Source organism: Tiliqua scincoides, chromosome 1 (assembly GCF_035046505.1).
Source record: "Tiliqua scincoides isolate rTilSci1 chromosome 1, rTilSci1.hap2, whole genome shotgun sequence".
NCBI classification, from domain to species: Eukaryota; Metazoa; Chordata; class Lepidosauria; order Squamata; family Scincidae; genus Tiliqua; species Tiliqua scincoides.
In genome coordinates this window covers 277,393,218-277,413,635 of record NC_089821.1, presented here as the reverse complement: position 1 = coordinate 277,413,635, position 20,418 = coordinate 277,393,218, and the positions used below count along the sequence as shown (strand labels likewise).

General features: G+C 45.2%; 1 protein-coding gene across 1 annotated transcript in view; it reads left to right on the top strand.

The window, feature by feature from the left end:
- Positions 1 to 225: 225 nt before the first annotated feature.
- The window catches only part of BLK (BLK proto-oncogene, Src family tyrosine kinase), a 35,870-nt gene continuing 15,677 nt past the window's right edge, over positions 226 to 20,418 (top strand). Inside the window, exons 1-7 of the mRNA XM_066623740.1 lie at positions 226 to 276; positions 12,345 to 12,461; positions 13,343 to 13,385; positions 17,408 to 17,501; positions 17,848 to 17,946; positions 18,590 to 18,693; positions 20,096 to 20,246. Of these exons, the coding sequence (XP_066479837.1) occupies positions 12,351 to 12,461; positions 13,343 to 13,385; positions 17,408 to 17,501; positions 17,848 to 17,946; positions 18,590 to 18,693; positions 20,096 to 20,246 (602 nt within the window). The 5' untranslated portion in view covers positions 226 to 276; positions 12,345 to 12,350. The remainder of the gene's footprint in view (positions 277 to 12,344; positions 12,462 to 13,342; positions 13,386 to 17,407; positions 17,502 to 17,847; positions 17,947 to 18,589; positions 18,694 to 20,095; positions 20,247 to 20,418) is intronic.

Here is a 20,418-nt window from a genome sequence, read left to right as displayed (position 1 = left end):
TGTGGCCACATTACCAGCCCCAGGACTCTAGAAGGCACTACAATCACTCCAGTTTGTCATTCGGATGCTGTCATCAGGAAACCACGAAGTCAACTGACAGAGCTGCGATGACTTATTAGAGCCCTTCTGCGCCTGTGAGCGTTTTGAAGATTTCAACTCATTGAGACAGGCTTATGCACTCCATTGGGACAACATTTTGGAGGTGATTCTTCTAGGTCTGGAGGAGTTCTGGAATTTAATGGGATATGCTTTGAGCCCCTTCCAAGGTATACCAAGGTGAGAAGCTGAATTTAACTCAGTCCTTAGTGTTGCTTATTCATAAATGCCACATATGACAGCACTGAGAAAGAGGTCATGTTCCATGGAAGGAATTAAGTATCAGAGCCAATGGTCAGCTCAATGGTAGACTCATCTGGAGCATCTTAGCCACTGTCCCTGGTCTGTAAAGTCAGCATTATCGTAATGACCTCTTTACAACATAGCCTCAAGAAATTCAGGAAGAAATAAGTCTCGCCAATGACCCCTAGAGCATGGTCTGTATTCTCAATCCCTGTTTGTAGTTTTCCTGCTTTGCAATGTGTTTTGAGACTGATCTTTATCAGAGAGTAATGCTGTTTTTTCTCTTTCTCCGAACATTTTTGTTAAGTACCAGTTATTTGTTTCTAAATTTATCATGTCCATTCATATCTTTGGTAATGCTAAAGCAGAAAAGGTACCCCGTTACTTACAAGAATGCTATCTATATGGTGAAATTCAGCAAAATTGTATACCTGATATTTATCACATATGGCCAACAGGAATCATGACTATTCCAGAAAATGTTTGGAATTTTGGGAATGTACACAGCAGCATGTGAAGTTTCACAATTTCACACAAATTTGGAAACAAAGTGTTCAAAAACAGAAGTACATCATTGGTAAATGACAATGTTTAACTAAATAGTATTACCAGCGAAGCATTCACTTACACATGTACAAAATAGGGACATACAGTCAGACATTTGTGAAATTCATCCAGGATTGTTAGCATATACATTCAGTGTGAACAGCCAGAACATACCGAGTACAAATGGCTTGCTGAATGTTGCTTCGAAAAATGAAATTTTGCTAAGGAATCCATATGGTGAATTACAATGAAAACATGACTTGCAAAACAGAGTTTTCAATCCAGTGGTGTTCAGATTAGCATTTGGCAGCCCAATCCTATGCATGTCTACTCAGAAGTAAGTCCCATTACAGTCAATGGGGCTTACTCCCAGGAAAGTGTGGATAGGATTGGGCTGTCAATTATAGATTTGATATTGTGCATGTGGCACATGTTTGTGTGCAAATGCCAATAGCTGAAACATGATTTTGTTGCCCTTGAGCAGATCTGTTTTTGTGTGTGCCATTTGGTTAATCTGGTACACAGAATTAAGAAAATAACTTTTTTTTTTAGTATTTTTGTTACTCTTTAATTAACTGGTGTATGCATAACTTATCAGTCAGAGTTGTTCTGGCATATTTGCATTGAAGTTTCATAATATATTTTACACTGTATTCACAGCCTTTATCCTCTGATTTAACAGAATGGGCCAGAAAGCACTCCACTGTTGAGGACAGGAGAGGAAGCATTGCTTTATCTGGTGTTATTTCCTAATATTATGTGGTTGAAGGGCTGTTCCTATGTTCATCTGTGTAGGTGAAAACATGAAGCAGTAGCATCATGCCTGTGGCTCCATTCCTGACCTCTATGCATTCAAGTAATCCAGTGAACAGCATCATTGCGCATAAATGCTTTTCACAGGTTTGAGTGAATAAATGGAGGTTGAAATGGGGGCCAGCAGAAGCTGTTCTGCTCCCTTCCCCACTATACACCTGCGTTCATGCCACTTGAATGAATGCATGAACAGTTCTTAGGCTAGCAGCCTCAATCTTACTTTCTTATACCGAGCAGGGGCAAAAAGCAAATGTTCCTCTTTACCCAGCATAACATCCCTCCCACAGCAGTTGCTATGTAAATTGTGAATTTTTTTCATTGAAAATTGGCACATAAATATTAATAATAATAAACATCTGTATTTCTGTTAAGACCCTAGTCCTCAATCTTTTCAGACTAGATGGGCCTTTGGCCTGATCCAGCAGGACTCTTCTTATGTTCTCAGGTGGTTGCTCTGGCCCCGCAGGATACAGTGGTGGCCATTTTGGCACCGCTGTTCCACCCGGTGACAGGACAGCATAGGATTGGTTTGTAAAAGTTACAGAAATAAAATAAATTGCTCTGAATATGTGTGTACGTGTGTATACACACACACACACACACACACACACACACACACACACCTCTTCCTCTTTTTCTTTATTTCCTTAACTTTCTTTTTTATAATATTTATTTAACTTAATTTGCTTAAAAGATTTATATTCTGCTTTTCCTAAAAAGGATCACAGTGTCTTACAGTAATAAAAGACATAAAATATAATATCAAAACTTAAAACACGGTAACAGTAAAATGCATAAAAGCAAGCACGATAAATAGGTGTAAACAGCCAGAAATAAACTTTAAATAAATAAAAAACCATCAAACAATCATGGAGCATATAGTGTAGAAACCCAGCACAGCAGGAAGAAGTCTGATAGCAGTCTCATTCTAGCCCAACTGAAACCTCCCCCAAGCCTCTCTGAAAGCCTTATGAAATAAAAGAATGACCTGAGCCCTAACTGGAACCCCTCCAGATATGGCATAGTGTAAACGGGAGGGAGTTCCACATTAGAAGCACCACCACAGAAAAGGCCCTGCCCGTAGCTCCCACCTCTCTCCTCCATCAAGGATGGTACACAAAGGAAAACCCCCACAGAAGACCTTACGATCACGGTTCCCAAACTTTTCCAGTTGGTGGTTCCTTTGACCTAGTGGGCCATTGGCTGCAGCTTTCCATTAGAGTTACAATCCCAAACATTGCATTGGGCTTGTATTGTAAGGATTCCACAGCTCCCCTGGCTGGTTTCTGCAGCCCTCCAGGAAGCCATGACTTACAGTTTGGGAACCACTGCCTTAGAGGATGCATCAGAATGTATGGGAGTAAATTGTCTCTAAGCCAGTGGTTCTCAAACGTTGAGGGAGCTTTACTCCCTCAGTAAGTTCTTGCGGGGGAGGGGCTAGGGCAGCAACGCGATCCCCAGAATCACGTTGTTAAGGGGGCAAGGGGGGTGCTTTACACTTACTTTCAGAAGGCAGGGCTGCAGCAGGCTACAGGAGGTGCGGGCAGCCCTGCACAGCACTCCCCAAGGCTTGGAACATTCGCTAAAAGCGGGCGCAAAGCACCTCCTGCAAAACAGAAGTGCTTTGTGCCTGCTTTTAATGAAAGTTCCAAGCCGTGGGAAGCACTGTGCAGGGCTGCCCACACCTCCTGTAGCCTGCTGCAGCCCTACCTTCTGAAAGTAAGTGCAAAGCACCCCCCCTTGCCCCTTAACGACGCAATCCTGGGGATCACATCGCTGTCCCCCTCCCCTTCCCCTGTCCCTTAAAGGGATGGGGGAAGCGTTACACAAACTGGTTGGTCGCGACCCACCAGTTTGAGAACCACTGCCCTAAGGTATCTTGGTTCCAAGCCATTAGAGGTTTTAAAGGCCAGAGGAAGCACAGAGGACTCAAAATTGAATGGGCAGCCAAAGAAACAGCTGGAGCTGCAGCCTAACAGAATCAAACCTGTCATGTTGGAGGAAGCTTTTGGAGAACAGAACCCAAAAAAGCAGATTCCTTGAAATAGGACTCTTGCTTCCTGTTGCAATCTTGCCTGAAATCTTCCCACTTGAACAGATATTTATTACTTACTGTTGGGTAAGTAATTGGGTAGTTTTTAAATACAGTACCAGGATATTTTGTGCATCTCCTTCCTGCTTAAATAAGAAGCCGATCATTTCCCTCTTTACTGTGCTCCCTTGTGTGCCGACACCAACCCAGAAGTGTGGGACAGCAGTTTGTGCTGTCTCTGTAAATGAAAGCAGAAGTCCCACCTTCTGGGTTTGATGGCAACACACAAAGAATATGGTAAGAGTTGGGTTTGCTTTTTTGTAACGCAGAGGCAGCATACCTGAGATGACGTCAGGCAGAGTTCCAGGTTGCACCACCCCACTAATGGCATAGCTGCAGGTATTCATAGAAAGGTGGGGAAAACTCCTCACTATCTCTTACCGGATGATTATAGAGCATAATTTGATGGTTAGAAATTCAGTCTTGATGCAGTTCTGTTCTGATTTTAACCCAGCCAGAAAACAGACCCAGACCCATTGTTTTGTTAAAGTCCTTGTCCTTCAAAACTAAAGCATAAGGGGGTTTTTCTGGCTTAAGATATCTTCTATATTTAATTCAGGTTGCTGGATAACTATTATACCCATATCGTGAAGACTGAGCCAAAGGTTACCTTGTGAATTCATGGAAATCAAATTGGTGAAGTCCAAGCCTCATGGCCCTTCCTGCATACACCACTCATATAGATGACATTTCATGCTGATCAAATGGGCTTGAACTCACAGATCTTATGCTGTTAAGATGGGCAGCCAAATCCAACATAAATTCCCATGTGGCAATGCAGCAGTGCTGGCACAGACTATGCTGCATCCTGTAGGAGATTTTTGGCTTCTGGAGGTCTCTTCAGGGTAAGGGGACATTTGTCCCTTACCCCTGGGTAAGCTCCAGCAACTGCAACGGGTGCCAACAATATCTCTGGTGCGAGTCCACATTGACCTCTGCAGGTGGATCAGGCCTGGGAAGAGATTTTCGATATGGCTTGCGCTGGTGCCACTGATTCAACCCTCTCCCAAGCATGATCCAGCTACCCCTGCCCCTTGGGTTAAGTCAGAATGCCAGATGTAGGGGAGGGCACCAGGATGAGGTCTCTTGTTATCTGGTGTGCTCCCTGGGGCATTTGGTGGGCCGCTGTGAGATACAGGAAGCTGGACTAGATGGGCCTATGGCCTGATCCAGTGGGGCTGTTCTTATGTTCTTATGTTCTTATGCCCCATCACTGACCCATTCAGCCCCATTCAACCTCTTGCTGCCCGCACCCCACCCCTGTGCTGGACTTAACTGTTCCTGTGGCACCTTCTGACAACTGCTGGTGCTAGCAGGAAGGCTCCAGCCTTCCCACTTGCATGTCTGAGTCTTTTCCGGTTTCAAAGTGCTTTTGTGACAGCTGAATGCATGTTGTGCTGATGCAGACCCTCGTTGGGATTGGGCCGAAAAACCTGGTAGCCTTGAAAGTGCCCCAAGATCCTTTGCGTTCTGGAATAGCAGGGATTTGTCCCTGAAGAGGTGATTTCACTTTGGGAGCAAACTGCTGCTTCAGAGGCCCTGTTTTCAGGATTAAAATCACTGTGCCTCTCCTCTCCCCACATGTTGCAGTTCTGACAGCTGGGGTTGGAAGCATGCTTTTGTAGTGGGTGTTTTGTGTGCTCATGCAGCTTAACTGAAACACAACTGCGCCTCTGGAACCTGTCCAGTTTTCCAGCTAGTTATCCTCTCTCTTCCTCTTCCTTGCCTTCCCTCCCACCTGGCACATATTTTATTATTTTAAAATGTTCTACCCTGCCTCCCTGATAAATGTAGTCTGAAGCCACATACAACACATCCAGCAGCACATACAGAACATGACAAAGCACAGAGAGCACAGACCACCAGAGACTACACCAATTCTGGCCAAAATCCAGTCTTGATAAAATATGGATGGCACATCTGGGAGGATGAATGAGGTCGTTGCTTGAGGCTGCAAACTGGTGGGAGGTGCTAGCCTTTGTTCACTGGCCCACCTCCTTCCACCTGCCTCTGCTCCTCCTGCACTTCCCATTCCTGGAAATGGAAAAGGAACTGGAACTGAAGAAGTGTGGAGGAGAGATCGACACTGGACAAAAGCATCAGGAACACTCTAGCCCACCATTCTCCTTTCCACACCTATAGCTGGCATGCCACTGCACAAGGGGGACAGCATTTGGCATACTGCCTGGCACTGATCTGAAACTGCAGAGATCTGATATTGCAGAGTGAAGGGGCCATACAGGCCTCCTTTGGAAGGATGTTCCATAGGAACATCCAGAGCCCTGGCTCCTCTCCTAGTGATGGAATAGAGAACAGGGCCTCAAAAAATCAAAGATGATGTTTGTGGGAGGGGGAGTACATATAGACCCTCCCTTAAACAAAATTCAAAATGATGATGATGCTCTTATTGTGACCTGCCTTACTGTCCAATCCTGAGCTGCCCGGAGCACAGAACTGCTGCGGCGCCAAAATGGCTGCCATAGTACCCAATGCACCCCGGGCAGCCACTGCTGTCTCCTCGGGAGAAGAGGACTTTTGTCCCCTTCTGCCTAGTAAGGGAGGTAATCCTGCAATGGGGCTACTCGATTCTTGAGCTGGTGCAGAATTAGAGTCCTGTGTTGGACAGTGTGGCCCGACATGGGGCTCAGGATCCACAGATACTGCCCTCTTCCTGCCTCGCTCTCTCCCCCATCATGCCTTCTCCCTGCCCTCCACCTGCCCTCCCCCCACCTTCCTCTGCCCCAAAACGCCTCCTCCCCGCCTCCACCCACAACCCCACTCACCTCTCCACCTCCTGGTGGTTCAAGCAACCGCCAGGCAGTAGAATGAGGGCCGAGCACCAGAGCTGGCCCAGCAAGGGCTTGCTGAACCTGTAGTAAAGTCTCACAAATGTGCCTTACAGCACATTTGCGACAGCGCATGCCAGCACTGAGTTGAGGATCGGGCCCTTAGCCACTTCTCCCCTTCCCATGTTGCTTGCAGAGCGAGCTGAAGTTGTTGGGCTTCATAGACTCATCCTCTCTGAATCTGTCCAGCCCAATCCTATCTCCCACAAGTCCATAGCTAAGAAAGGGTGGCGAAGCAAGAGATGGGATATGGCCAAATGAAAACAGCATTTAAAATTTAGTCATGACTTTGAAAGAGCATGTATAATGTGGAGACCAGCATTTAATGTCCTCTGAAGTAGCTCTCTTGTTTTTTATAGTCATGAACCTGCAAATATTAACTTGATTTGAGTTAGGTTTATGGTAAAGCTTAGAGGTAATGGTAATGGTTTATGGTAAAGCTTAGAGGCAAGGTGGCTAAGTAGTGGCTTAGAGGCAAGGTGGCTTAGAGGCAAGGTGGCTAAGACCTTGGACTGTCGACTGGAAGGTCAGCAGCCCATGAGTTTGAGACCCTGGTGCTGCGGAACAGGGTGAGCTTCTGTTACTTGCCTCAGCTCCTGCCAAACTAGCAGTTCAAAATCATGTAAATGCAAGTAGATAAATAGGCACCACTTATGGGAAGGTAACAGTGTTCCATGCACTTCAGCGTTTAGTCATGCTGGCCACATAACCATGGAAGATGTCTTCAGACAACACTGACTCCCTTGCCTTGGAGACAGAAATGAGCACTGCCTCTTAGAGTCGGACACAACTGTGCAGGGGAAACCTTTACCTTAAATCAGAAGGAGCAACTGTGATTTGCTTTATACATAATCTTGTTCTGTTTGTTTTATCTAAAACTGAAATAAGAAAAAAAGAAAGACAAACTGAAAGGGGAGAAAATATTTTCTGTACCTCTTTTTTTCCAGGCTGTGCATAATTTTACAACCCTCTCCCATTTCCTCTCCCCCCCCCCTTGTCTGCTAAACAAACAAACAAAAAATCTCAATTTTGGTTTATCTTGCTGGGAAAACACTTTCCTGCAGCTTGTTCTTTCTAGTGCTGTTTGCAAGAACTGAATCAATTGAACAAAACATCTCATATCTTTTAAATCTGGTGGATTTTCAAAAAATTGAGGTAGAGCCTTCCTAACTGGTGATAAACAGAGCTTAGAAAAATGCTATGGAAAGATAGGTATGGCAAATATTTGCCATGTATACCTAAGGCACCTTGCTGTGTAGTGTGCACTGTGAGAAACAGAATACAGGACTAAAAGGATTTTTGGTTTGATCTGGCAAGGCCATTCTCACAGTCACAGTCTTTGCAATCTGAGAGAGAGACTTGAAAAGGACTGATGAACTTTTGAGATGAAACTTGTATGTCTAGAGCAGAGGTCTCCAAACTCCAGCCCGGGGGCCAGATGCGGCCCACCATGAGCATCTATCTGGCCCGCGGTCAGCCTCTTGTCCCCTGAAAGCCCCTGGCCCACTTTGCCGAACATGTTTGGAACTATACTCTGGTTGCATCTGGAGGGTGTTCTAAGGGCCAGAGAGGTTGAATGAATGAGCCCATTCATTCATTTATTCACACATCTAAGTTCCATCTCTAATTTATTTATATAAATTTTATATTTAAATTTTTTTCGGCCCTCAAAACCATGCCAGACATTTGATGCGGCCCTCTGGCCAAAAAGTTTGGAGACCCCTGGTTTAGAGCACAGGTCTCCAAACATTTTGGCCAGAGGACCACATGAAATATCTGGCACAGTGCTGAGGGCCAGAAGAAAATTTAAATATAAAATTTAAATAAATAAATTAGAAATGGAACTTAGATGAATGAATAAATGAATGAGTGGGCTCAGAATACCACTCTCCGGCCCACGGAACACCCTCCAGATGCAATCAGAGCACAGCTCTGGTCATGTTCAGTCAAGTGGGCCAGAGGCTTTCAGGGGACAAGAGACTGGCTGCGGGCCAGATAGAGGCTCGCTGCGGGCTGCATCTGGCCCCCAGGCCGGGGTTTGGAGACCTGTGGTTTAGAGCATCCAAGGTGATGAGGAAGGCTAAAAACAGATCTCTAGTATATCTAATAAATTTGCAGCAGTACATCACATTCTGAATTAACTTCTCTTTTAATGTGGGGGAAGTGGAAGAGAAGTTAGGCTGTATGGTCTGAAAGCTGAACGGACAGTAAAACCGATACCAGAATTTATGTCTTGCAAAATGGCTTGCTCATAGTTCAGAGGTAAAGGGGAGGCTGCTTTGAATGTCTTTTCTGGGTAGGGGCTCAATACTGCAATGTCAGGTCCAAATCCCCCAAGGTTGGACCTACACATGCAGAAGAAAATGGGGTGGGATTCATTGGGGAAAATGGGGAACAAAATTCATTGTTCACTTGGAAGGCAGACAAAGAGCAACAAGACCCCAAAGAAGGGGGAATCAGTGGGTAGCAAGTGGCAATGGAATTCTTCCCCATTTGCCAGTTTTCTCCTGTAAACATCCTAGGTCTGCTCCCCCCCCCCCAACATACACAAAGATGTGCCCTTGTACACATGCAAGGATTTGGGTCACCATGTGGTGGAAAGAGTCCACCTATCTTCTGGCTACTTTTGTGTGAGGAATTGACTCTCACACAGGCCCCAGCTGATCACCTTGTCTAGTCTGCTTCCCCCCTGAATTCATCACACACGAGCACACATGCCATTCTGTGGGCATACATGGGGGCCAGTATGGAAAGTTTGTCCTTGATATAGACACAAGTGAGATACTCACAATTTCCCCTTTCACCTTTGATGTGGCACCACTTTCCTGAGGCTTAATTCTTGATAAAGTGGCAAAATGCTGTCTGGACAGTATTATTTTTGAACATTAGATGAGGGCTAAAATAATTGAATGTTCTTCCACATCTTCATCCCCTTATGAAGAAAACTAGCATGGCAGGGAGAAAAGTTCTAATTTCAAATCCCAGATGATCTTCCCCAGTGGTTTCATGTTGTTAAATAAAATGAGGGAACAAGATGGATCCCTTTAATATCCCATTAACCAAAGGTAATGGTGCCAAATAGGAGTCTCCCAATATCACTTTCTGGAATTTGTCAGCCAGGATACTGGAACCACTGTGAAACAATGCCTCCAGATCCCAACTCAGCCAACCGACCAAGAAGGACATCATGGTCAATATCAGGAGGGTCTCCAGTCTATGGCCCCGGGGCCACATTTGGCCCGCCACAAGATTTTCTCTGGCCCACAGCAACTGGTTTTTTCATCGGAGAATTTGCTAATGTTTGACATTTTTACTCATTATATATCATTTCTCAGTTTGAGCAAGGCATTAAGCAGGGTAATTGTAACAATTCTCTTTTGTTCTGAATCATATCATGCTGATTACAGAAAATACCAAACTAAAACTTATCCATTCATTTAAATTTCATTCATTCATATGTAAAACTGATTTCTTTTGTCCCATGAAAATGTGTAAGATATATGATGTAGCTCTTGTACTGAAATGTTTGGAGACGATTGGAGACATTACCATCTGCTCCTAAACAGGAGGTTGGACACTGGCTGGAAATGTTTCAGTACTGTGTGATCCAGGGAGGGCTCTTTCAGGAGGGTGTAAACCATCCCCAACTTCAATGCCAGCAGCAACTTTCTCTCCTTCAAAGATGAATTAACTTTGCTACCTAGGTGCTTGGTCAGTCCCCTCCTCCCATCAGCTGATCTAATAAAGTATATTAGACACTTAGAGATGCCTTAGATAAAGTTTTGATGCTGAGGGTCTTTTCCGATCTGCCACCAATTCACCTTAGAAAAAGGAAAGACCTGAGATTTCTGACGCACAGCCCAATCCTGGGTTGCCTGCAGTGTCCAGGCTTGGCAGCTCCGAGGAGGGCTCCCGCCGAATCCTGCACCTCCCGCGCTACCACGGGAGGCACCTTGGGAGTTTGTCCCTTCCCCCAAGTAAGGGAAGCAGCCCCGCAATGGGGCTACTCTCTTTAGCACTGACCAAAAGGCTAAAGGCGCTTGTGTAGGGTGCGCAGCCCTGCAGGAGTGCCCCAGATCCGCCTCTCTCCCTCCCCCCAACATGTCTCCCGCCCACCCCCACAGGCCTCCCTCCTCCCTGGAACACCTCCCCCACACCCCCATCCACACCCCCGCCTCCCGTTCCGCAGTCTGGCCGTCCCAGCACCAGCAGAAGCCCTGCGGTGAGCCCCACAAATGTGCCTTACAGCACTTTTGCAACTGTGGTCCATGGCCCAAAGCCGTGCCGCGGACCACAGGATTGGGCGCTAAGTAGAAACAAACACAGCATCCTGTATGAATGGGGATTCTTCATTTCAGAATTTGTAAATTGTAGAAGGAAGGAGGTAATAGTTAAAACATGGAGGAAGCAAACAATTTACTTCAGATTGTAAGAGCAGAAGATGTGATAGCAGATGAATTAAATGGAAATTACTCAAGAGGAATGAGAAGACGACACTGCTTGTGTTCTGGTGGGGAATAGAAGGGACCCATTCATCTTTTCTTATAGATGGGCAAGTACTGTAATAAGAGAAACTGGAGAGCATCTGAAAGAGAGTGATTGCATTTATTTGGTTAATTATGGGTTCATGGGTGGCCTATCCATGAGGTGAGGTTGGTTGCATCAGAGTGGATTGTGGTGACAAGAATGTGGCAGACTTGGGATGCCCTTCATCTAAAGTCTACCACCACTTCTACTGCCTCCCTCCAGCCCACTGATGACATAAGCTACACTGATCTGCTTTTGCAAATGAAAAATTAAGGCTGATGCCCTCCTTGATAGCCTTTCGGCAGTAACTAAAAACCTTTCTTTTGTGGTTGGCCTTCTCACATTTATTTTGGTTCCCCTTTGGTTTGGATACAGGTTGGTGTTCTGCTGGCTGCTTAATTTATTTGGAATAGATATATGATGCTGTTCTTCCTTTTAGATGCTTTGGTTATGGTTATTTCTGCTGCTGGCATTTTATGCACGTACTGTATTGTTTTGAATGACATTGTATGCTGGCTGTTGCATTTTCCCTGTTCTTATATTGCATTTTAATGATTATTATATGTGTTAAGGGGAAGGGCACATTTTTAAAAATAAAATATCTGAAAGGGGATGTTTATTGAACAAGATGACTTTTCATTTGATCTCCTATCACATCCTCACATGAACAAACCTCTCCCTAATTCCTGCACGGGCAAACACATTTAGCAGCAGTTAGCTGGATATATAGGGCCAATCGGATGATATGACTCCAGTTCCATCATAGTGGTGGTTGTGAGAGATGATGCCGCTTTTCCCTATCCATTTGGCACGTCTTCTTTACCAGTGTACCTGTGCAGAGGCTGGTAGCCTATCGCATCCCCCCATCGCCTTCTGCTAAGCTACTTCTTGAGGCAGCCCCTCGCTCAGCCTAATCAGCAGGTCAGTTCTTCCTGACTGGACTCAACTGATTCCTCCTGCCTGTGCCTAGGAACTGACATGGCGCAGAAGCCTGTCCTCTGTTAATACCTGCAGAGCCTATTTCTGCAGGAAAATTCATTTCTGGCCTCCAAATATGGTGATCAGTCAAACCTTAGTTATAAGCAAGGGCTATCCATTGAAGCATCCCAAACTCATTTCGTGCACTGTCAACCAATGTCCCATCTCCAACTGTCCAGACACCTGGTTTGTGTTTATTTCAGTGCAGGATGGGACTATGTGGCAGCAAAAGAAAATCTGGGCTGATGGAGAAGCGCAATTCTATATACAGACAAAAACCTCAAGTACCTTTGAGAAAGAAGGCTCCTCCACCTCCACCGGTAAGTGTGATTGCTTGCATTGCTGAGTTCCGTCTGCTGTGTGTAAACACTCATAATTCAGAGCCAAAGTAACTGAAATTATGCCCTCGGAAAAACCAGTTCCTGCAACCTGATACTTATGATTCAGTGATAAGCAGCTGGTGGTTTGGGGATGCGATCCAGCCTCATTGGGTGTTTCCCACCTGGCCCATTGGAAACCCCCCCCCCCAGTTATGCATCCCTGCCATTGTCTCAAGCAGAGGTCTCCCATCCTACAGCTCACTTGCTGAGTCCTCATCTCCCAACTTCTGCAGGCACAAGGACCTCAGAAAAGTTCAGCTGGATGAGACCATAAGTCCTTCAGGGGCAGCATCTTTCTTCTGTGCCCAAGCAGATGTGTATTGGAAGCCTGCCCAAAAAGCATGAAAGCACCAATCCTGTCTCACTGTTTCTTCCCCAGCAGCTAGCATTTAGTGGCAGCCAAGATGCATAACAAGGGGGGAATGCAATCTAAGGCTGTTGGACTTGCTGTTCCCACTGGCCTGGAAGGGGCTAAAGGACTCTTTATCTGGGTCCTGTCTCACATGAGGATGGGCCAATGGTCCTTCAGACCTGACTCAAACACCTGGAGTTCTGTGCAGTCAAAGGGTAACTGTACAAACACAAACCAGCTGTATGCCTACTGTTACAAAGGAGCTGCTTCCTGAACAGAGAAGGAGTTCTACTATGTGCTGCTTCTGCTAATCAGAAAAATGAATGAATTAAGGAATTCCTTCTCAAGGTGCTGAATTACATTCTACCCAGGACAAAACTGGTACTTGAATGATGGGTGAATGAAACCCCTTTTATCTCCCTGGTGCAATGAACTAACACCTGCTTCTCTTCCTTCCTTCTTTCCCAAGCCTAAGCCATGCCATTCAGCTACCACTCAACCTTTTGACAATGGTAAGAAAAACCTTTGGTTCTGGGGAATTTTGTTTAACTGGTTCCCCTTTTCTTTCTCTGTGATTGTAGTTTCAAGATTAGGAAGTGACTCCAAAGGGATAAGAGCCAATCGTAAAATGAACTTTTGCAGTAGCTCCACAGCTTTTAAAGTTCTCAGATTGTTGTGGGACCTGCTGGATTTTTCAGTGACCATTCTATAGCCACTCAAGTTCAAATCTAGCCTGCATTTATTTTATTTATTTTGTTAGTTAGTGACGGTAGTTTCAGACCACCTTTCAACGGCAATGTTTCACTAAATATTTGCAAAATTAAAAAGGCATAACCAACTCCATTAAAAATAATTTTAAATCAGGATTTAAGACTTCCATGTCATGTTAATCCTTGCTATCAAGTGTTTTAATTGTATTCATTATTTTATTTAATACCCCCGCTTTACTATAGTGATCCATTCTGGAGACACCATTGAAAATATTGTGATGTCAACTCAAAAGCATAATGTTTTTTTGGTACTTTGATCCAAAACTTTGGAAGCTGACATTTCTGCCACTGAACTTATTTGGTGAGCTGATGCAGGCCTCCGCTCTGGCCCAGCTGACTCCCAAATTGGTGCTAACATACCTTATGGCATGTTTGCAACACTGGAGAGCTGGCTCAGGAGCCTGCACTGGCTCAGTTTGAGGTTTGGATCAGGCTGCCAAGGATCCATCATGATGGCAATCAGGACAGGCAATATATTTAAAATATAAAATAATTTTTAAAAACAAAAACCTAAAAACAATCACTATCACAAGATAAAGTCAGAGGTAGAAAACAAGCATGAAAACATTCAGAGCGCAATCCTAAGGATGCGCTGGGCCTGTGGACATCTCTTGTAGCAGTGTTCCTTCCGCTGGCCTAGGAGGGTCGCAAACATGCCTTAAAGCACATTTGTGCCTCCGTGTGAGTCAGCTATGCCAGTGCAGGGACACAAGCCGGTCTGTGGAGGCCAAATCCAGCCTCCGCACTGACCGGTGAGTTCACACGGGCTGAGCTCGGCTGGCGTGAGTTTCTAGGGGGGTGTGGGGAATGCAGGGAGGAGGCATTCCGGGGTGAGGAAAGGGAGGGTGGCAGGCAGGGCCATGGGCGGGGAGCGGGAGGTGTGACCAGGATCCAGCGAGCCCCATTCCTGGGCAGCGCAGAGTGACTAAAGGCTGCTCCGTTCTGTTTAGATCTGCACCACCTATTTAGGTGGAGAGGATCTGAGTAGACCCATTGGGGCTGTTGCAGCTCTCCCCAGGATAAGGGGGATTTTTTTCCCCTTACCTCGGGCTGAGCCTCAGTCAAGCTGAAACGTGCGCTGGATACAGCGCAGGCCTGCCAGTCTGACTGTTCCAGCACAAGTTAGGATTGCACAGTCAGAGTTATAGCTGGGAACATAAGCAAAAACCGAAAAGCCACAGAACAGAATTATAGAAGCCTAGGCAAAAGAAATATGTTTTCACCGCCTCTGTGAAAACCACAGCAACTGGGCCAGTCAGGCCTCCCAAGGGAGAGAATTTATTCCATAACCTGGCTAATGCCACAGATAAAGCCCTGACTAGCGTCCCCACCTGGGGTATGTGATGCAGAGATGGGATGTTGCCTTACCTGCTTCTGAAAAGAAACCAGGAGGAAACACAGATGCATTTTCCAGGCAATTGCATTCCACAGCAAGGATGAAGGAGTCCTTGCTACTGGAAGCAGACAACTTACTGCCCGAGAAGATGCAACTACAGTCAGGGCCTCAATGGTACATCTTAGAATTCAGTAACACCAGTATTTGATGACTTACCTCGTTCTTTTCGCCAAAAATGTTTCACAAAGGATTAGATTCATAAAACAGTGGGATTTAATAACTGCATTTCAAAAATGACCTTAATGATCAAAATGTTTGTGGTCACTAACATGCAATACATACACACAGCATTTAGGAAATATAAGCACAGCTCTGTGAGAGGAAACACATAGCTCTGGAGGGCTGGAAGTCATAAGGTTAGGTCTCATCCTGCCCCAGATCAGAAAAGCTACTGCATGTGCCCCCCTTCAAGCCATGGCTCTGAGTTACCTGATACGGGACCTGCCTTTGGGTGTCTGTCATGGGAGATTCCATACCTGAGTGAGGTACCTAGATTTTTCCCTTCTGCAGCATCAAAATTGTTTTCATTGTCAATATTATGGACTTTTAAAATATATTTTAACTGCAAGCTGCTTTGAAGGCCTCAACAGATGGAAAATGCAAATATGGATAAATAAATTAAAATACCGAATAAGCAGTTCCAAGAATAAACATTCCATGAGGTCTTCTTAAGTATGAATAAATATGCAGTTGTTATGGCCAGGTTCCTGAAATGCCTTGCACAGGGTTGCAGTGAATGAACACAGAGAGCCTTGCATTGTGGAACTGGGGAGCAGTGAAGGGCATCCAGGCGTCAGAATGTGGCAATTATACAAATGTCCCTGTTTTCACCAGATAAATATTGAAAGAGCTCTAAGGAGTGCTTGGCTGGTGAAAAAGCTCCATCCACTTTTTGGCACAGTTTCGCCAATAAATCTGAAAAGAAAAGTAGCCAGATTCTGTTCTCACAAAACTGCGTATTGTTCCTGAGCCACATGACCTTGTGCTCAAAAAGGGGAAGCTTGCTTGTGGCATTATTCGAAAAGGTCAGAGAGAGTGAGATTTAAAACTGTCTGTCTTACAGGCATCTATATTTAGAAGATCACTTGCTCTCCTCGCATTCATTAACCGACAAAGGCACACACCATGGAAGCTCTTTCCCCCTACACAGAGGTTTTGCTGCTGACACATGTGGAGGTTTGCTTTTGCCCACATGTGCCTGGCCAACTCCTGAGGCCATGAGGGCCCACTGCTGCCACAGCTTCCCCATCACCACCTGGCAAACTAGGGCCCGTGGAAAGGTTAACTGGATGATGGTGCAGCAGACCATCTCCTTCCCCCAACACCATTTCACCATGCCAGGTGCCCTGTCCTCTGATGCTTAGTGAGGGCCTGGGGCATCTGGGAATCCTTAAATAACACCTGGGAATGATGCTATTACCAGGAGTCCCTTGCTGTCTTCTGGTAAGCCTCCCTATTGGGTCTTGGGTCCTCGCTGGTTTCCTAGCAGGCAATGGAGAGAGGCAGCATCTGTGGACTATCCTCTTCTTTCTCAAGGCAGGAGATCTGTTACTTCACAGCAGATTCCCAGAGAAAGAGAGACGCTGTACTCCAAGGTGACTTTGGCGGGCTCACAGCTCACTCTCTTTTCTGACTGTGTTCCAAACTGTGAACCATGGCTTCTTGACAAATACCCATCCTATCCCCTTAGATCAGTATTTCTCAAACTGTGGGTCGGGACCCACTAGGTGGGTTGCGAGTCAATTTCAGGTGGGTCCCCAGTCATTTCAATATTTTATTTTTAATATTTTTTTAGACTTGATGTTACCATGTTATGAGACTGCATTTGGGGAAAAGTTACAGACCTGTACTTTTAATAAGCCACTGTGTATATTCTTTTAACAATGATAGTAAATGGGATTTATTCCTGGGTAAGTGTGGGTAGGATTGCAGCCTAGGATTGTCCAAAATTTTCCTGCTTGATGATGTCACTTCCGGTCATGATATCACTTCCGGTGGGTCCTGGCAGATTCTCATTCTACAAAGTGGGTCCCAGTGCTAAATGTGTGAGAACCACTGCCTTAGATGCCATCTTCTCCAAGCCCCATTGGGTATCTACCTCTTCAAAATTCTCAGGTTATCTCCAGTTAGCAGGATATCATCTCCTAAGAATTAGTTTCCATTGATTGACCATTCTTGGCTAGTAATTAGTACTGATGTCTAAGGCATCAGTGGTGTTGTAGATGTCTTTGACTGTGTGGTTCAGGTTCCCCTCTGGCTTTGTTTAACCAGATGTGGGAGCAGCCCCCTCTCACAAAATGGATGCTCCTGGCTGTGGACATGGGTCACTCAAGGCCCAACTATTGCTTCTCTTTTTCTTGTGCTGCAGACAAGCACTTTGTAATCGTGCAGCATGATTTTGCCTCAACAAGTGACCGCGATCTGTCACTCACTGCAGGGGAGAAGCTTGAAGTCCTTTGCAGGTAAGGAGTCTTATCCAGTTTTTAGTTGGTGCATGCAGGGTCTGGTGTGCTTCTCCTTATAAGCATAGAACAATCCACCCAAAATATGGCACATCTTCTATTAGAGGAGCCATCTCTGTTTACCTGGTTTTTTTTTTACATTTTTCAAAAAAGTTTTAAAACATTAGTTATTATGTTTATTTCCTGACTTTACTGAACTGTACAATCATATGCATATTATTCAGAAGTAAGCTGCACAATGTTCAGTGGAACATACTCCCAGGTGTATATAGGACTGCAGCCTTTGACTTGTTTTCTGTCCTTGTGCCTTGTTTATTCATTTATTTTTGCAATGCTTTGTTCACAGTGATGGAGATTGGTGGTTAGCAAAGTCTCTTGCAACTGGGAAGAAAGGTTACATACCCAGTAATTTTGTGGCCCGTGCCAACACCTTGGAAGAAGAGAAGTAAGTTCAAAGGGAGCACTTGGGGGGTAATTTCTTTTATGTCACAAGCATAGAAATACACCCAAAATTTCACATCTCAGAGAGTCCCAGGTTTCATTTTAAACGCATTTCTAGCTCTTGTGGATCTGCAGTCAAAAATCTGGATATGTCAGGGGTGTGGAGGTATGCGTAGCAGATTGGACAAGGTGTGGGATTCCATTCCTTGTTCTTCTCTCTTGACAAAAGTTTGTTTGAATATTTATTCCATAAGGGCCCTCCAAGATGGTTTACAACAATAAATATGTACATTCAGAAAAAAATTATGGCCAAATAACTGTTCAGGATGCAACTTCTTAAAAGGGGAGAAACTGAGCAGCAGACATGGCTTTAATGGAAACCACTAATGAACAGATCAGCTGAAGGGAGAGGCCTCTACACTCAATAAGCCCAGTGCTGATTTACAAACCAGGTCTGAAAATAAAATATTTCCAACACAGAAAACTCTGGAATGGCCTGAGAGGACACTTCATGCCCATTCTGGAGAAAATAGCTAGGGTAGAAACAACCATGGTCTGAATTCTCCTTGACCACTAGTTATTTGGGATGAATTGTTCTGTAGCTGGGATCCTTTCAAAAGATCTTTCTTTCTTCTGTTCTCTCTCAGGTGGTTTTTTAAAGGCTTTAGCAGAAAAGAAACGGAACGCCTGATAATGGCACCAGGCAATGCAGTGGGTTCATTTCTGATCCGGGAAAGTGAATCAAATCCAGGTAAGAAGCTGGGAACATACTTTGCTTATCAGGATGGCAAGATGGCAAGGTTGGCTGGTCTTTTGACTTCTACAAAGGTTAGCACCTCTGATAAGAGATGAAGCAAATAATTCCGGAATCAGCCATCTTCCCCATCCATCAGATTGCTCAGGAAACTGAAAATGAATCCTTTTCCTCATTTCCCTCATTTTCATTTCTCCATTTGGAGATGTGATTAGCTGCACCAAAAAAGATGTGTTGTCAATTTAATTACACCAGGGAAACTCAGCAGCGCTGCACATCCCATGTTAGAAAAGATGAACAAACTTGCTGTGGATATTTCAGACACGATCCTGTATTTGAAGGTCAAACATGAGGCCTGTTGTCTCAGCATGAAGCTGTGTGCTGATATAGTGACATCCTGAGGGGGGTTCTCAGGAGAAAATGGCACCTCTCAGCCACTAGTAGGAGAGCCATTGTGAGCAATTTCACCCACCTTTGGGGGCTTCCCAGAAAATCATCAAATGACTTCTCCGCCTGCATCACACCATGATCATGAGTCTCCCATGTCACTTCTTGTTTGACCCTAAGTCCCACCAAACACCAAGTATGATTTCATCTTGTAAACATACACAGAACTGGGCTGTCAGCCCGCAAAAATTGACTAGTGGCAATTAAAAATGCTTGAGCCTTCTCATTTACAGCCCTCGATCCCTTTTAAGACTTTCAATAATATGCAAATTAGTCACTCCAGCCATGGGCAGCATCAGAAGCTGGCTACGCTGGGCACCAACCAAGGGCCTCTGAGCCCCTGAGGGTCCACCTGGCCTGCCCCTGAAGTCCTCAGTACCCACCTTTATATGGGGCAACTGTACAGTGACACACTCTCAGTGGAGTCTGTCTCCCCATGGCTGCTTCTCCTGCCCTTCCCACTTGCAAGTGGGCTTCCTCAGAAGCCCCTGGGATGAGGCAGGGGTCCCTAAAAAGCACATTAGCAGATGCAAAAGTCAAGAGGAGGAGATGTGAGAAGAGCAGCTTCCTTCACCGGGTCACTCTGTCATAATCTCTTGACTCCATCAATGCCTCTGAAGGAAAAGTGTGTCCATCCTCCCCTCCCTTCATAAATGATGAAATGATAAACTTCCATAAATGATGTAAAGGGGGAGGGAGGAGAGTGTTCACTCCACTTTCTAAGCTGCTGGAGAACAGTATGCAGTTGCTTCTGCATGCACATCTTCGGAGACATGCTCTGCAGAGAACTCTTGTGAGTCGTCCAGTGCAGAGCTATGCTCTGGGTCCTCCACTACCTGTAAGAACACTGGTCCCTCCTCTATGATGATATGCTTCTAGTGAAGCCACACTTCAACAACCTGCTCCTCTCCATGCCAACAAGTAATTTCCATTTTTGCTCCTCTTGTTTCAGATGCCTTTTCACTTTCTGTTAGAGACAGTTCGTCTCAAGGGGATATTGTCAAGCATTACAAGATTCGTCGTATGGACCATGGCGGATATTACATCTGCCCAAGGACAACCTTCCCTTCACTGCAGCAGCTTGTCAAACATTATTCCAGTAAGTTACCCTTAAAAGAGCTAAGGCCCAAGCATTAAGTTTGCTCCATAAAAGGGAAGCAGATTGCAACCCAGCTCAGTTCAGATTCTGCATGGCTTGCTAGGTCTCACAAGCTAAGAGTGCTAGGCAGAAACCTTGCGAGGTAGCTACTTTTCATGTTTGGAATCAGATATGAG